This window comes from Gossypium raimondii, chromosome 7, assembly GCF_025698545.1.
Source record: "Gossypium raimondii isolate GPD5lz chromosome 7, ASM2569854v1, whole genome shotgun sequence".
Lineage (NCBI taxonomy): Eukaryota > Viridiplantae > Streptophyta > Magnoliopsida > Malvales > Malvaceae > Gossypium > Gossypium raimondii.
In genome coordinates this window covers 45,769,948-45,788,615 of record NC_068571.1, presented here as the reverse complement: position 1 = coordinate 45,788,615, position 18,668 = coordinate 45,769,948, and the positions used below count along the sequence as shown (strand labels likewise).

Here is an 18,668-nt window from a genome sequence, read left to right as displayed (position 1 = left end):
AGGGTGCAATTAAAGTTGACATTAAGTCCTCAGCAATGTTTAATGATTCACTACTTTTATTAGTGGCGGGCATGCGAAGCAATAAACTTCGCCAAAAGGAAACATCCCAAGGCATTCCTTCCTTCTTTATTGTGATTTACTTTCTTTCCAAGCCTAGAACCCCCCCCCCCCGGGCCCATTTTTAGTATATAAGTTTGGTTCAATTAATGCAAAATGGTGATTGGAACATTATTTTTGTCATCAACAACAAAAACTAAGTATATTAAACCATGCCGATAAACAAATCCTATGAGTCCGACGATGAGACCACCACACCACGGGTAAATTTCTTTGGACGTGAAAGGCCTGTGCATGCTATTCTTGGAGGAGGAAAAGGTTCTCTCTCTCTCTCTCTCTGTAGATTTTAGATTTGGGTTCGATATATAGGTATAGGTGTTGAAAATGAAGGGTCATTTCCAAAATGGCTCCTGATATATGCTGTGTCAATGTGAACATTAAGGAATTGATGAAAATTTCAGTTGCGGATGTGTTACTGTGGAGGAACCAAAAATTAGCAGCCACATTATTATTTGGAGTAACAGCGATATGGTATCTTTTCGAGGTGGTTGAATACAATTTCGTCACCCTCTTCTGTCACATCTGCATCACCACAATGCTTATCGTCTTCATCCGGAGCATCACTGCTGAATATTTTGGATGGTATGGTGTGTGTGTGTATATATATAGTTTTCAAGTAAAACCTCCTCCTTTTTGAATCATATCATTCATCTCTCTAGGAATCCTCCGAAGATCCCTGAGTTGATATCCAACGAAGATGCCTTCAGAGAAGTAGTTTCCACCTTCCACAGGAGGTTGAATGAATTATTGCGAAAATTCCTTCACATTGCTGGTGGAAATGACCCACTATACTTCTTTTCGGTATCATCTTGACAACTAAAATTTGATTTACTTATCAAATTATCCTCTTATTAATTTATATATCTACAGGTACTTACTTCTCTGTACATAATATCAGTGATAGGATCAATTTTCAACTTCTTGGATCTCCTGTTCGTTGGTAAGATTTAATTATCATCTCATGTGCCTTACTAACTTACCATAAAGCTAAGAGTAATTTGTCTTTTTCTTTGTATTGGATCAAGGCTTTCTATGCATGGAAACGTTGCCGTATCTGTATGCTAGGTATGAGAAGGAAGTTGAGTATCATGCTGGCCAAATGACCAAAAAGGCCAGCAAAATGTACAAAAGGTTTGATTCTAGAGTTCTTAACAAGATACCTAGAGGACCGGTTAAAGAGAAGAAGCGCACGTAATATCAAGTTAAAATCATCAACATATTGGAATTTTATGCAGATGAAGATTTCCATATAAACACTACAAAATCCATGTATACAACATCCGTAAGCTAAAGATGATATAATCCAACAACATTTACATTTTAATTTAATGAGGTTGATGGGTATTTACATTCACAATTTATTTCTATTTTTTTACCAATAATACCAAACCATCGTTGACATATCATCACTAAATTAAATTTCACAATACATACTTCTCAATCTCCCCTATAAAGTTCTTTTTATCTAATTGAAACTATAGTCCTACTTCACACGTGTTTTTCCCTTTTCTTCTTCTTTTTTCCTTTTGCATTTTATACAATATTGATCAAATATCACTTTTGGTCCCTCTACTTTACATACGTTCATTCTTTCTCTTCTCTTTTCTTTTATTAATTTTTTCCATTTTACAAGAAATTGGACAAATATCACTGGTCCCTTTACTAGGCTTAATATTAAGATTTAATCTTTATACTTCAATTTCTACAATAATTTAGTCCTATTCTTTTTGTAATGTTTAGTCCAAATAGTTAATATTGTATTGATTACTCGACAAAATTTTTATGTGAATTTTTTAAACATAATACTATTCTAAAAAAATATTTTGACATGATGGCTTGAATAAGTCTTCTTTTTTTTAAATCCACATGAGCTATAAAAATTATTAATCGCACTAATAATTTGGACTAACTAATGACATGATTTTCCCCTATTTTAGTCATTATAAGATAATGGTAAAATCGCAGTTTTGATTTTTCTACTATGCTTACATTTGATATTTAATCTTTATATTTTAATTTATATAATTTGGTTCTTTCCTTTTACAAAGGTCTTAATTAGTCCAAATAATTCACATACTTATTTGTGTTAGTTATCTTATCAGTTTACTATCATATCATTTATATTCTAACAAATGTCCAAGAATAAAAAATTATTTATAATTGAAAGGTTAAAGGTGATTTTTTTCAACTACTTATAAACTACTAGCAAAAAAAAAAAAAATTGAACGTGGCTGGTATGCCACCATATTTTCTATAGATTATATAAAATGGTCAAGTTTCAATTTTGGTCCTTATATTATGCTCAAATTTAAGATTTAATTTTATACTTCAACTTCTTGACATAATTTGGTGCCTTAACTTTTACAATGTCATTGATTAGCTTAAATGCTTTATTTTGATTAAAATGATGATGTAATTTTTAAGAGTTGTTAACAATATTAAAATTATCTATTAACTTTACGTATTTTTAAAATAAATTAAAATGTCATTCCAATGAATTTAATAAAAAAGTTAACGGTGTCAACAATTAGAGTTCTCAATTTTTTAATAAAACATGAAAAAGTGATAATGTTATTTTAATGAAAAACATTAATTTTTTTATCTTTTATGGAAGCAAGGCCTAAAACAAATGTCAATAAAAAACATGTGATTAACCTTCATTTAATAAAAAATTATCAAAATATCAATAAAAATTTTAAGTGTAGAGACATCAATAAAATTTTTAAGTGTAGAGATATCAATAAATATCAATAAATAACTTGTATATGAATTAACTTTTTAATTTTTAGTAAAAATAAGCAGCATAAGCGAAACAAAATGAACACCCTAATTCAATAAAGAAGTATTATAATCTGTCATAAGTAGCTCCTTAACAATAGACGAAGGTCCCTCCAATAGATGGAATCGTAGTAACTCCGGAACTTCAATTTTGGCCACAAGATCCGCCATTGTATTCTACGCCCGTGGGATATATTTGACACGAATCTCTTAAGACCGAATAAACATTTTCTGTATCAGTCGAAGCTCCATCAACTACTATCCGCAGTGCCACCAGCTAGAATAATCTCAACCAACAAAGCATTATCACACTCTAATTCCAACTTCCAAAATCCCTTATTCCAAGCTAAGTGAAGTCCTTCAAGCATCGCCCTTGCTTCAACCTGAAATATTATACCTTCTCCAATCGATATTGAAAAACCACATAATCACAACCCATTAGCATCTTTGAGAACACCTCCAATAGAAGCACAAGCCCTTGAAGAAAACACAACTTCATCAATATTAAGTTTAACATAACCCTCTTTAGGAGGTGACCAATGTGAATATACTACCTGGTAATGAGAATGAAAAGATTTAAATAACATTGATATTTTTATTAAAATTTAGTGACAACCTTTATTTGTGTTTTGGATAATATTTAATTACATGTCTATAGCGATTTAGGCGTTACTTGAATAAAGTTTAACTACAAGTATCTCGATAAATATCAGAAGAGATTATGTTTGTTTTAGTGAAAAGAAAAGAAAACACTAAAAGAGGTCAAATAATTGCTTGGGTACACTATAGAATAATAAAAGATTGGGTTGAAATGTTATTTTTTATAATTATTTAAATTTTCATGTATTTTAATATAAAATGACAATGTTGTTTAAATGAAAATTTAAATTGTAATGGGTTCTCTTTCTTTGGCAATCCACAAATCTATTTTTCTTTCTTCTCTATTTTTTAGTTTTATGTTTTACCAAGCAAGATTCGAAATGATAAATATAATGCTGAAATGTATGTTAAAAGAAAATATTGAACATTCGTCATAATCGCAATGCTGTTATGATTTATTCTCTTCTTATAATTCCAAAAAATATAAAAACATTGAAAATATTTTATAATTCATGGACTCCGTCTCCGCTAAGTGGATTTTTTTACCTATATATTATAAGATTAAAAATAATATTGATATGGTCCTTTAAAAAGATTATGTGCAAAAATGATACATCCAAAGAGGTGGAGGGTGGTGCATAGGCGGCACCACCCTAGAATTTTGACACATTTCAGTTAAAAAAATAATATTTTAATGGTGGTGTCAAAGTGATAGGCGGCACCACTTGTCCAGAATGGTATATACGCGGTATTTTATAACGAAGGGGTATGGTGTCTATCTGATAGGCGGCACCAATAGCATTCCCCCTGGCTCTCCCATCAGGCTCAATTTTAGTATCAGTTATAAAAAATAGCAGAAAAAGAAAAGGAGAGAAGAGAAGAAAGAAAATGTATTATTATTTTTATTATTATTTTTAAATATAATAAATTATGATAAGAAAAAAATATTTTGTTAGTATTATATAGTTTGGTTAGTGTTATTTTTATGTTTTGTTTTAAACTTATTTTGTTTATTGTGATTTGTTAATAAGTTTTGTGTTTAGATTAATTATTTTTTAAGGTTTATTTTGACTTGTTAGGTTATGAATGTTACGTTTTAAATTTTTTAATATATTTGAAAGTTTTTATGTTAGTAATTATTATAAAGAAATTGTTAGTTAGTGATAACAATGTAAAAAATAGATAAATACTGAAAATATTTCATCATAGATATTGTTAGAAATGACAATAAATTTGATATTGTTAGAAATTGTCTATTTTTATTCATTAAATTTTATATGTAAGTATTTTTATGCTGTTCGAAATTGTTTTGAGAATTTTTGTTTATTTTTTAACAAATTGAGTATTGAAGATGGATAATCAGTTTTTCGTATGCATTTATTTCGATGGAATCATCTTGACAACAACCGTTGGATGTATATTTGAATATCAACAACAAATAGCAATGTGATTTAATAGAAATGTCTCGTTCGATGATATGAAGGAAAGGATTAGCGCAAAAATTGTTAGACGTTGTGGGAGAAGAATCTCGAAACTTTTCTACAAGTTTCTAATTTCGATAGATTTCATCAAATTCATCGAAATGGAACTTGTAGACGATGAAGACGTGGAGACAATGATCGCTCTTTATTGTAGGAATCAGAGTGACCAAAATGTACCGATTCAATTATTTGCTGAGTTAGCTAGTGTGGAGTCAACTGAAGATCTCATTGCATTTGGTGAAGAACATAGAGCTCCAGAACCATGTATGGTGGCTACAACATCGTACATTGATAGTGAATCAACTATATGCGGGATCGATATCAATCATAATGTTGCACCCGATATTGATATGGTTGGTGATGATGGATACGATAGTAGTGATCTTTGTGATCAAAAAGTCGATAGTGATAGTGATCCCGAAGTGGACGAGGTCCCTGATGATACTGATGACGAAGACGTGAATGACGATGGAAATATTAAAGCGTCTTCAGTCGGGAACCAGATTCGACGTATTGTGATACACAATAATCTTGGGCCACACATGTCACTCATAAACCCCAACGCGGAGCATGTAGCCGAGTTCCCGGAATACCCTGAAATACTACCTGCTCACGGGCTGGCTGTAGATTCTGATCCTGAGGAGTTGTTAGTAGGCCAGAGATTCGAAAGTAAGGAAGAATGCGTATTTGCTATTAAGCGGTATACCATGAATATATTAGTGGACTACAAAGTCGTAGTGTCTAAACCGACATTATATATTGGGGAGTGTTAAAAGTTGGCGAAGTGCTGCAATTGGCGAGTATGAGCTGCATTTATTCAAAAGCCACAGATGTGGGAGATACGAAAATTTGTTGGGCCTCACACATGCACATCAACACGTATGACAGAAGATTATCGAAAACTTGATTTCAAAACTATCTGTACATGTATCATGCCAATGGTGAAGGACATGCCAACCATTAAAGTTTCGGTACTGATTACCGAAATGCAGGTACGATTCCAGTATCGAGTATCATACCGAAAGGCGTGGATAGCTAAATAGATGGCAATAGAGCAATTGTATTGGGATTTTGATACGCCGTACAATGAGCTACAGGGATGGATAGCCGCTATGCTAGAGTATGTACCGGAAACTATCATTAAATTACAAATACAACCTTATTACGGTCCGGATGACCAACAACAAACGGGAAAAAGAATTTTTTCCATTAGATGTTCTGGACGTTTGATCCATGTGTGCATGCATTTCCCCACGGCAAGCCGTTTATGCAAGTAGATGGGACCTGACTATACGGAAAATATACACAGATCTTACTTCTTACGGTTGCTCAAGATGGGAACAAGAACATGCTCCCGATAACATTTGCCATCGTAAATAAGAAGAACATAGAATCGTGGGAATTCTTTCTTACCAACCCGTGAAAGTATTATTAGAAACGATAATATTTGCATCATCTTCGATAGAGGGAAATGATTAATTGCTGCCATTAGGCGTTCTGGTGTGCCCTGGTTATAAGCTGTAAAAGTAACATATTTTAATCTCATTCTTAATGCGTTTTTGGATGATTAATTATGTAAATTAGTGAATTTGATTCTCCTAATCCTTTAAATTCATGTTTCTATACTTAAGAGAGCATTTGAGAGTGAAATGAGCCAAAATCGGATAAATAGAGTTATTTCCAGGATCCACACGGCCTGGGCATTTCCACACGGGCTGGCCACACTCCTATGTGCCAGTCCGTGTCTATATCGCACCCTGCTTCCTAAATATGTGGAAAAACCTAATTTTTAGGCTTTCTGAGCATTCTAAAGTCTATAAATACCAATTAGAAAAAGACTTAAGGGGGCACACAGAGAAGGTTGAAGAAAAGACTCGAAGAACACCATTGGAATCAACTCGAAAGTGGATCTCCTTCAAGATTGAAGATCTCTATTTAATTTCCTTCGAAGTTTTATTGAGTTTCTTTATGTCTTGTTGTTATCCTAATTTTGAGATGTTTTCATTCCAGATTATGAACTAAACTCCCTAGATATCTAGAGAAGTTGAAACCTATGATGAATCTTATTATTTGATTTCTGATTTACATGATAAATACTTGATTCTTGTTTTCAATTATGTATGCTTATTTTGTGTTTTAATATTTTCAAGATATTAATTCATATTTAATGTGCTTATTTCACTAGAGCAAAAGTCCCTAATTAAGAGTAAATCTAGTATAATTGAATGGAGTTGTATGCAATCCTAGAAATAGGACGATATAAATCTACCAGATTAGAGTCAAATCTAATATAGGAATCCATCAATTAGAAAGAGATTTCAATTAATCAACTTAGAGTCAGTGACAGTTGTTCTTACTCTCGAAAGAGGTATTAACATAATTTAGGGATCTCTACGGATCAAGACACAAGTGAATAAATCGTTTAATTCAGATTCATAATAATAAGTGAAGTCTAGGTGGATTCTTCCCTGGGTATTGTCTATTTCATTAGTTATCTTCGATTATTTTCCTATTTCGTTCCCTGTTATGTTCTTAGTTAGATTAGTTTAGTAATTTTAAATTAAAAACAATCACTACAATTTTTCGGCTAAATAATAGAAAAACAGTAATTACTAGTACTTTTAGTCCTCGTGGATACGATATTCCCTTCTCACCACAACTATACTATTGTTTAATAGGTGCGCTTGCCTTAGTCGTATTTATAGTTAGTTTAGTGACCATCACCTGAAGATCCATTTACTGCATTCGACACATCACAGCTAACTTCCATTGAGATTATAAGAATGCAGACTGGCGGAGAAGAGTTGTGAGAATGGGTAAATGATAACCTTATCTTTTTCAGTATAAGTTTTAATGTTTTAGGGAAATACTGTAACTTATCTTTTCGTAATACATATATAGCGCACGAGCTAAAGCCACACATTTTTTGCCAAAGAATGACTCGACTTGAGAGTGACATGGAAGGTCAAATGAACACATCTTTTCGAACAGTGGTTGTGTACCATGGAGCTATGGCAATGGGCTCAAAGTTTTAACGAGGGCTTTTGCTATGGTCATATGACCATAAACTTGGTGGAGGGGATCAATTCTGTGTTGTTGAAAACACGACATCTTCTGATTTCATCTGTCTTCTCAGCTACATTCTATAGGTTGACTACCTTGATGCCAAGAATGAGTCAGCAACAAGTCAACCAGATGGAGGCGGGACATGTGTTTGTTGAAAATGTCAGGGATGCAATGGTTGCAAACCGTCGGATGGCGAGGGCGATGAATGTACAAGTATATTCACGACGTCTTGAAACGTTTTGAGTTACGGAGACCATCAATCGTCGACCCGGTATACCTACCACCTAGGTCCTATGGAGTTGATTTCTAAAATAGACGGCGCGATTGCAGAAGGTTCCAAACACTTCATTATTCATGTGCGCATGTCGTGGCACATTATAATAACATAATTTATTTCCGTAAATGATGTAGAACTTTTTTTAAGGGAACTCGTGATTAACAAATAACAATATATTACCATATTATTAACTGTGTTTGATATGTGAACATCGTTCTTAATCAATGAATCTATTGCGATACCTGCAATTTCAAAACAAATTTTAGTAATTAATTTCAAAGTTTGATGCATTTTAAATATTTATTAAAATACCTAAATTTTATATATTGCTTTTAATTATAAAAATACCAAATAGTTTTGTCAACATCATATTTTTTGTTATACTACATTAACAAAATAAATATATCTTATAAATTCTAACTCAAACTCCAACACAATGGTCTCATTCATAAATTACATCTCAATGGTTTAATCTTTTACCTACATAAAAATAAAAATTTATATTAAAATAATAAAATAACATATCAATAAAAATATATAGCAAAAACATAACATAAACTATCTCAACATAATAAATACGAATATTTTTATTATTATTTTAAAATGATAATAAGTAAAATGTATTGGTTTAAAATATAATATATATATATATATATATATATATAACATGCCAATTTAATTATTGTGAAAAATATAATTTTTTGTATCATTTATAATATTTATAAAAACATAAAATAAAATTTAAAAACATAAACTCTTATTCTCAATTATAAAATCTTAAAAATTAGAACATATAAACTATTATTCTTAATTGATCTCACAAATTCCAACTCAATAGTTCAATTCACAAATTTCATATCAATGGTCTTATCTTTTACCTACATAAAAATAAAAATTATATTAAAATAATCAAAATAACATGCCAAATAAATTACATAAAAATAAATTTAATCAACCTAAAACACACATAACAAACAAATTACATAAAAATAAAATATTCTTTATATATAATGAAATAGGTTTTTTACTTTAATAAATATTAAAAATAAATTATGAATGAATGAAAATATAAAATAAATACAAATATACCTTAATAGCTCTTTTTAGCTAAATAATACCTTACAAAAATAAAATTAAAAATAAAATCCGAATTAAATCAACAATAATAACAACAAAAACAAATTAACATTAATTTATAACCAAAAAAATTATATTCTCTTAAACACCTAATCTTCTTCTTCTTCTTCTTCACTGGCAACAAAGATGACTCGTCCCATCGCTTGACAACCGGTGCCGCTTGTGGAGATGGTGTGATCGAGGGTGCCGTCTCTACACTAGGCGTGACCAAGCGGTGTCGCCTCTTCAACAGGCATGACCTTGTTCAGTTGTGCTGTCCCAGTTGTGTTGTCCCATCAATGACAGTGGGTTGGGTTTTAGGTTAGGTTTTTTCGTATACGAGTCCTATTTGACCTATTTTTCTTTAGGTGTCGCCTATTAAGTTGCCTTCACCAGTTTTTTTATTTTTTTTGTTTTCAGTCAAATTTTGTCAAAATTTTAGGATGATGTTGCCTATGCACCACCCTCCAGCTGTTTGAATGTATCATTTTAATAAATAATTTTTTAAACATACCATTTTAGTAATTTTTTATTTATTTTATAATATATAGGTAAAAAACCCAGCTAAGTAGGGGTGAGCATTCGATCGAATCGAATCGAATCGAATCGAAAATTTTCGAGTTAATCGAGTTTTCGAATCTCATTTTATCATCCTAACTTTATTTGAAGTTTTCTCGAATCGAGTTGAGTGAGATGGAATTCGAATCGAATCGAATATATTTGTTCGAGTTAAATTTTAAAAATAATTTTGGGTCCTTGTAACCATTGTCACCCATCGTAATAAAATTTGACCACCTTAATCAAATTTTTATTAACTTTCATCACCTCATAATTTATTTATTAATTTTTATATACTTGGTTAGCTTCTTTGCTTGCTTAGTTGTTTCAATTATCTTGATTCTTGTCACTATGTATTTTGGAATTAAAATATATTAAATGTAAAAATATGATTTTTAATAAAAGTTATTTTAAAAATAAAATGTGAAATTGATACCAATATAAAATTTTAACATGAATATTTTATGGCATAATTAATAATTCAATTTTAATATAAATATTCACTATGACTAAACAATTCAATAATATAAATAATATAAAATGTGAAATTTAATTTAATAATATAAATAGTAGATATAAATAAAATTATTACTATTTATGCTTAGTGATTTTTTTGGATAATTTTGATTTTTTCTTTGAGAGTAAAGGGTGAGAAGTAAAAGTTTAGGGGGAAAATAATAGGGGGAGTAAAATTTTAAAGGGAAAATATTAAAAAAAATTGGAGGGGGGAGGGTTTGGGGTAGATGAGAGGTGGGATGGGAAGAAAATAAAAGTTTTAGGGGAAACTGGGAGGAAGTAAAAATTTTGGGGGAAAATAAAATGTTTTGAGGGTTGTTTGGAATAAAATTTTGAGAAAAAGTAAATGGGAGAGTAAAATTTTGGTGGGAAATAGATTTTGAGTAGATTGGGGGGTTGGGAGGGGAGGGGAGTAAAAGTTTTGGAGGAAGTGAGAAGGAGTAAAAGTTTTGAAGGAAAAATAAAAAAGGTTTGAAAATTTACACTGTGTTTGGTTCAGTGTATTAGGTAATCCATTACTGACCGATTACGCGGCTATTACATTACGCCCCTAATCCGGCGTTTGGTTCGCTGTAATAGGTATTACGTGCGTAATACAATCCCGACCTAATCCCCAAATTCCCTGCTTTTCTAATCCCTTCCCAAATCGAGTAATAGGCATTACGTCCGGCTTCCCTCCCCAACTCTCTGTTTTACCCTCCCTCCCTACCTGACCCTCTCATCTTCTGTTCTCATAATTTCTCCTCCCATTTCCCACTGCTTTCGTTGATGATTCTGTCCTCATCGTTTCTTCTCTCGGTCTCGGCATTTGGTTTTTGAGGTATGAATAAACTTTTTATTTAATTTCTTGAAGCATTTTACGTGATTCTTTTCGTAATAATAGCTTCAGCCATTTTTTGAATGAGTTGGGTTTTTTCCCAGAATTTTCCCTTTGCTTGTTTCTGCTAGTTCTATTTCTTCGTTTTTCTTTTTTGTGCTACATACTCGCTTGAATATCGAGTTATCTCTTTTTCTTTCTGCTAGTTCTATTTCTTCGTTTTGCTTGTTTCATTTTTTTGTGCTAGTCTGAAAAGGGCACTTCATTTTTCTCCAATTCATCCATAAAGCTGTCTTGCTGCTGTTGTTCTTGCTCTGTCCTGTCCTTGACAGAGTCCTCCTCTGCATACAACAAAAACAGAGACTTGTTCAATATTAATAGTGGTCCAGTTGTCAGTCCCTTGTTGCAGGTCTTTGAGAATTTTATAGTTTTCTGTATAGTTCATCCCCCTTCCTTAGTTATTTTATAATTATTTCTTTTTCTTTTCATTACATTACAATCTAGCAAACCTTAGATATGGTAAAAAATGACATGTTAAGTAAATATTTTATGATTGTGGACGTGGATGGAAAACGGAAGGAAGGAAAGGAAAATGTTGTTCTCTTATAAACACAAGAAGTCGGTTGAAACATGAAATAGATAGAAATAATACCGCAAGAGATAGAGCAGGAAATGGAGGCGTCCTCCTCCTCTCCTTTGCGGCGCTGCTGTTGCTTGATAATAGTTTTGAGCTCACTCAGAATCTGCATTTATTTCTTCAAACATTCTCCTCTTTCCAGGAACTCTTTCTCCTTTGTTTTATAAAACTGGTTCACTTTGTTAAGTTGCATGTCCAAACATTCAAAAAATTCTTTGGCAGCATCAGTATCAGCAAACTGCTCTAGCAATTCTGTCTCATACAACAAATCTCCTCCTTTGCTAGCCGAAGCGGTCAGTCGCTTGTGAACTTGTCCACACCCCCCATCAATTAGTTCCAACATGACAAATGTTAAAAAGTAAATAAACTTTGAGAAGAGGGAGCCAAAGAGTACTTGAATGACACCCTGTAACACCCCTTACCCGAGACCGTTTCCAGAGTCGAGCACGAGGCATTACTTAGCTTATCTTACCAATTCGGAGCATAAAAACTAGGTTTGAAATTTTATTTCACTATTTACAGCAAATCTGTCCAATCGCGCAGCAGTTACTAAATTAATTATAACTTGAGCTACAGAACTCAAAATTTAATTCCATAAATTTTCCCTGAAACTAGACTCATATATCTACTCGCCATAAAATTTTTAGAATTTTTGGTTCATCCAATTAGTACAGTTTATTAGTTAAAGTCTCCCCTGTTTCACCACCTGACTGCCCTGACCTCTAGTCACTAAAAATAAGTTTTCTCACTGTAGGATTTTCATATGAAGTTCTTACTTGTTTCTACAGAAAATAAACTCAATGAGAAATCTATACATATAAACTATAACTCATAACCATTTTTGTACAATTTTTAATGATTTTCTAAACTCAAAACAGGGGACACCAAAAACTGTTCTAACCCTGTCTCACGAAAATTCACATATCTTAAAATATAAAATTCCTTTCGCTACACCGTTATTTTTCCATGAAAATAGACTCAACAAGCTTTAATTCCATATATCATTCACCCTCTAATCAATTTTATACTATCTTGGGTGATTTTTCAAAGTCACGTCACTGTTGCTGCCTGAATTCTGTTTCTTTGCAAAATTTCATCCTTTCATGATTTCCATACATAATTTATCACCTAGACTCTTATAACAACAAATACCTTCATACTTAACCATTTTAATAACCATACATCATCAAATACTTACACACCATTCTTTAGCAAAATCATAATCACAAACATACAAAATAACTAAATCCCTATACATGCCATAACTCAAACGTGATTCGATATAAAATACCGAAAGCGATTGTGGTTGATAGTGTGGACGATCTCCGACTTCTTTAGGATCCTTGAAGTAGCTTTTGCAATACTATAAGAGAAAGAGAAATAAAAGAAGTAAGCATAAAGCTTAGTAAGTTTACTAGCAAATAAATAACAATATTTAACTTAAATAATTAAACTCAAATGTCTATATCTCTAGTTTACTCTTTAGTTAATCTCATACTAGTTCTCTTGCTTGTTTACTTAGAATACTTGTGTACATAACTTACTCAACTCTTGCTGCATCGTTGAACATCAATTGATAGTATAATAAGTTCTTAACTCTTATAACTTACAGAGCTTGCCATTTATGCTTTAAACCGAACTTTCATGAACATAATTCGTTTACAAGCCTGTTGAGCTACATTGGAATAATAAGGATACTCGGGTCTCTTCCGATAATAACATGCCAAAGCCATGTCCCGACATGGTCTTACATGGGATGTTCTCATATCAGTGCCCATGCCATGTCCCAGACATGGTCTTACTGGGACCTCTCATCTCGATGCCAACGCCATGTCCCGACATGGTCTTACATGGGACCTCTCATCTCGGTGCCAATGCCATGTCCTGACATGGTCTTACATGGGACCTCTTTACCCAAATGTCATGACATTCGTATCCAATACCATCCTTATGTATCAACGAGACTTTTAATTTTAATTCTCTATCATTTCATGCTTAGATCATCATCAAATAAATTCATAAAATAAATTCATAGTTGCTGGAAAATAACAGCATTGATAATAAATATTGAAATATTGCATTTATTTACCGTAAACTTACCTCGGTATCAAATATAGTCCAATTCAACAACTTAGTCTTCAACTTTATTCTTCCCTTTGTCTAACCTCGAGTTTCGTTCTTCTTGATCTAAAATAGCAAATTTAACTTATTTAATACTCACATTCAACAAAACAGCCATTGACTCCAACTTTTTCAAAATTACAATTTTGCCCCTAAACTTTTACATAATTACATTTTTGACCCAAGGCTCGGAAATTAAACTTCATCCCTTATTCTTATGTTTTATGACATGATGAACATTTTTCTCTTCTATGCCAACATCAAATTCCCACTCTAACATGTACTTATGAACATTAGGTATTTTTACCGATTATGTCGTTTTACTAGTTTTTGCTTAAAATCGGCTAACAAAAGTTGTTTAACATAATTTCTAGCTTCATATTCTATCATAAAACATCAAAATAAACACATTTCACCTATGGGTATTTTTCCAAATATAAACCCTAGGTTAAATTATTGCTAGAATAAGCTAAATTAAGCTACCGGACTCCAAAACGTAAAAACATTAAAAGCGGGACTTGGGATCACTTACTATGGAGCTTGGAAGCTTGAAAACCCTAACTATGGCTTCCCCCCTTGCTGATTTCGTCCTAATGAAGAAGATGATGATTTTTGCCATCTTTTTCCTTTTAATTCATTTTAATTACTAGATTACCAAATTGCCCTAACTTAAAAATTTTCTATTTCACTTATCTAATGTCCATTTTGTCTACCAAGTTACCAATGGTATAACTACCATATAAGGACCTCCAATTTAAAGTTTCATAACAATTGGACACCTCTAACATGTAGAACTCAACTTTTGCACTTTTTACAATTTAGTCCTTTTGACTAAATTGAGTGCCCAAACGTCGAAATTTTCGAACGAAATTTTCACAAAATCATTCCGTGAAATCATAGACCATAAAAATATAAGAAAAATAAATTTTTCCTCATCGGATTTGTGGTCCCGAAACCACTGTTCCGATAACCTTGAATTTAGGCCATTACACACCTCGGTCTCTACGTCGGCCAAATAAACCAAACGTGCTGATTGAAGACAAGAGATTATGGGGAAAAGAAGTGGTTTGATGAGTATTGGTAGTAGTATTATTATTAAGGAGACGTATTTTCTTGAGGTCCTTTTTGAGTTGCCAATCGAGTACAAAAGCTTCTTTCCATTCGGGAACAAGCTGCCCTTCGAACTGCTTTGAGAACTTGACCATGTTTCTATCTTGATCTTGGGAGAGGAGAGCAAGTGGTGACAGTGGCACAATAGGTGAATTGGAATAGGAATTGCTGAGTGAGTGTTTACGGGAAGACACCATTATTATTTATATGTGGAGAAGGAACTAGGAAGGGAATATGGTTGATGTGCCCGTACCACAGCACATTCTAAAATATCCTTTGCATTTATTATTATCCTTCCTCCACTTGAAACTTGAAAGGTGTTGTTGGGGTGGATGTTCACTTGAAAATTATGCTGGGTTGTTTCGAAAAAATTCATCAATCATTATTAGTGATATTATAAGACTATGCATAATAATGGATTTAACATGATGACTAGCAGCTTATATAGTTAAATTTTAATTATGAGAATATTAATAATCTGACTTTGCTTAGCCAAGTGATGATTTTGTATCCGGTTGATGTTTTGGTATAAATGAGATATTGCAGTTCTAAGTTTATCAAAATTCAGTATGTTGTTTTCGAGATTCTTCTGATATTACAATGATTACTCTTTAACAGTTTATTTGTTGTTTAGTTGAATAGATTTTGCGGAATCACCCATTTCCTTTGTGTTTATCTTGTTTTCATAATGTTTGCTGTAATATTGATTTTGAATCATATATATTCAAAGCTGCCAAGTTGGTATATTTAATAATCTAAAGGACTGGTTACTAAATGAGAGGCTGCTTTGGTAAAGTGTATGATCAATTTTATAAACTGATTATTTTTGTAACATCGATTTCCCTTTACTGGTTACAGGTTCTTTGTTCCAACACTTCTACATCGCAGTCATCCCCGATTTGCTCATTACAGTTTAGTTTTCCATTGGTATTCATGGTTTATTAGTATGTTTTCCCTGTATGGTTATGTTTGTATTGCTGTAGCAGCTTCTGTTGTTTCCCAAATGAATATGGTTTTGTTTGTATGTTTGTATTGCTCATTACAACTTTTGTTTGTATGGTTATGGTTATTGCTGCATAATTATTGTTCTTTTTTATCACCAATTTGCATAATTATGGTCATTACAGCTTCTGTTGTTTCCCAAATAGGTTATATGTTTTTACTAATAGGTAACATTTTTTTTAAGAAAGATTATTCAATGATCAAACTTTGATACTCACCTTTATTAAATCTTAAATTTCATTATACGAAATTATATTTAAATTTAAATTTAAATGTCCAAACTATCAATGTTCAAACATTGAACATGCTTTAATTAACTAATCAATATATTTATACGAAATGAAATGTTCAAACTAATCAATGTTCAAACTTTGAACATGCTTTATAATTTTAAATTATAATGAGTTCGTTATAATCTAACAAATACCAACCTTCAAATTTTAGGTCAATTATCGTATTTTATTAAATTTTAATATATTTAAAATGTAAATAAATATATTCTCTTTAGAATGAGTTTTTGGGTGATTGATAAAGAAATGAAATTAAAGTTGCAACGATATCATTTAATGTTGCAGTAATGGCTCGTCTGCCTTTAATTGCACAAAGTGTGAGGCGTAAAAGAATTGGTATTGCTGTGACAATATGGTTGGAAATCTGTAGAATCGCGATTTGGTTCTTATTTAGAATGGGTGCCAGCCTTAGCCTACATAGACCAAGGATTAGGTCCTATACCGTAGATTTTTATGCAAAACGGGATTATGTGAAGAGGCTTGTATATGCTAGTGACGAGACCTGTATTGAACAAGTTAGGATGAATAGAGCTGCCTTTTTTAAACTATGTGAGATGTTAGAATCGATAGGGGGATTGAAGTCGACAAGGTTCATGCTTGTTGACGAGCAAGTAGCAATGTTTTTACATATCATCTCCCATCACCTGAAAAATCGAGTTATCAAGCATCACTTTAGAAGGTCCGGGGAAACTGCTAGCAGAGCATTTCATAGTGTTTTAAATGCTGTCATACGCTTACAAGATGTGTTATTTAAAAAGCCGGAGCCAATTACAGCCGATTCTTCTAACACAAGGTGGAAATGGTTTAAGGTATTGGACTGAGTTTTATATATAGCTTCAACAACATTTACTTGATTTAGATTTAAATTAGTATTCTAACTCAAGGTTTTATATCATGTGATATAGAATTGCTTAGGTGCTCTTGATGGAACCCACATCAAGATTAGGGTTCCAACAGTTGATAAACCTAGATATCGAACGCGAAAAGGTGACATAGCAACAAATATGCTAGGTGTTTGTACACCTGAGATGCAATTTGTTTATGTTCTTCCTGGTTGGGAAGGTTCATTCTTGATGGACGGGTTCTTGAGATGCCATTAGTAGAAGACATGGATTAAAAGTTCCTCATGGTAAAGTGTATAGTTAGAGGACTTTGAATTATTCATTAAGATCAAACTTTGTGTCTGAATTAATCATTTTAAAAAATTATTTTATAGGTTGTTATTATCTAGTTGATGCTGGATACACAAATTGTGAGGGATTTCTTGCACCATTTAGAGGACAGCGATATCATTTGAATGAGTGGCGTCAGGGTTATCAGCCAAGTTCTCCGCAAGAGTTTTTTAATATGAAACATGCCTCAGCACGTAATGTTATTGAAAGATGCTTTGGCTTATTAAAACTTAGATGGGGAATACTTAGGAGTCCATCGTTCTATCCTGTAAGGGTGCACAATAGAATTATTATTGCATGTTGTTTGCTCCATAATTTTATTCGAACCCATATGAGTATTGATCCCATTGAAGCGGAGGTGGGAGAAGGATTACCTACAATTAATGTGGTGGATGACGATGAACCGAATATCACAAATATTCATCCATCGGATGCTTGGGCTACTTAGAGGATGGAACTAGCCAACCAAATGTTCGATGAATGGCAAGCATCTAGAAATTAGTTTGTGAAACTTTTGTGAAACTTTTGTATTGATTTTTGTATTGTACTAAACTTGTTGAATTATAATATAATTTCTTCTAATTCAGCATGTGTTATAATTTTAAATTTTTTGTGGTATGGAGCTTTTGATTCATGATATTCAACTTAATTCCTTGATTTTATAAAGTGTTGACCTTTTGAATCATGATATTAAAATAGTAATTAATATAATTTGTTTTTTTTGTTCTTAAGATCATTATGTCAGGTGTTCCAGAATCAAATGCTTCTTCTCAAGCTTCTCGAGGAAGCAAAAGAAAATAGGTTCCCGAGGAAGATGCAGCATTAGTTTCCTGCATGGTGGACCTGCACAATGTTGGAACATTTAATGCTGATACCGGGTTCAAAGCCGGTTATTTGAACGAGTTGGAAAGAATGCTACAAACAGTTTTACCAAATGCAATGTTGAAGGCGAAACCTAATATTGAATCAATGATTAGGTTACTTAAAAGGGAGTGGTCAATCGTCTACGA

At 32.3% G+C, this 18,668-nt stretch overlaps 1 protein-coding gene across 1 annotated transcript; it reads left to right on the top strand.

The window, feature by feature from the left end:
* Nucleotides 1-234: 234 nt before the first annotated feature.
* On the top strand, nucleotides 235-1,446 carry LOC105788023 (reticulon-like protein B9). The gene is made up of 5 exons (XM_012614697.2): nucleotides 235-375; nucleotides 519-699; nucleotides 777-918; nucleotides 988-1,057; nucleotides 1,143-1,446. The coding sequence occupies exons 1-5, from the start codon at nucleotides 270-272 to the stop codon at nucleotides 1,310-1,312; spliced, it is 669 nt and encodes a 222-aa protein (XP_012470151.1). The 5' UTR covers nucleotides 235-269; the 3' UTR covers nucleotides 1,313-1,446.
* Nucleotides 1,447-18,668: the final 17,222 nt, after the last annotated feature.

Coding starts and splice junctions, on each gene's coding strand:
- LOC105788023 (XM_012614697.2), top strand. CDS start 270: ATGCCGATAAACAAATCCTATGAGTCCGACGATGAGACCACCACACCA. Junction 919..987: donor ACCCACTATACTTCTTTTCG/GTATCATCTTGA, acceptor ATATATCTACAG/GTACTTACTTCTCTGTACAT. Junction 1,058..1,142: donor CTTGGATCTCCTGTTCGTTG/GTAAGATTTAAT, acceptor TATTGGATCAAG/GCTTTCTATGCATGGAAACG.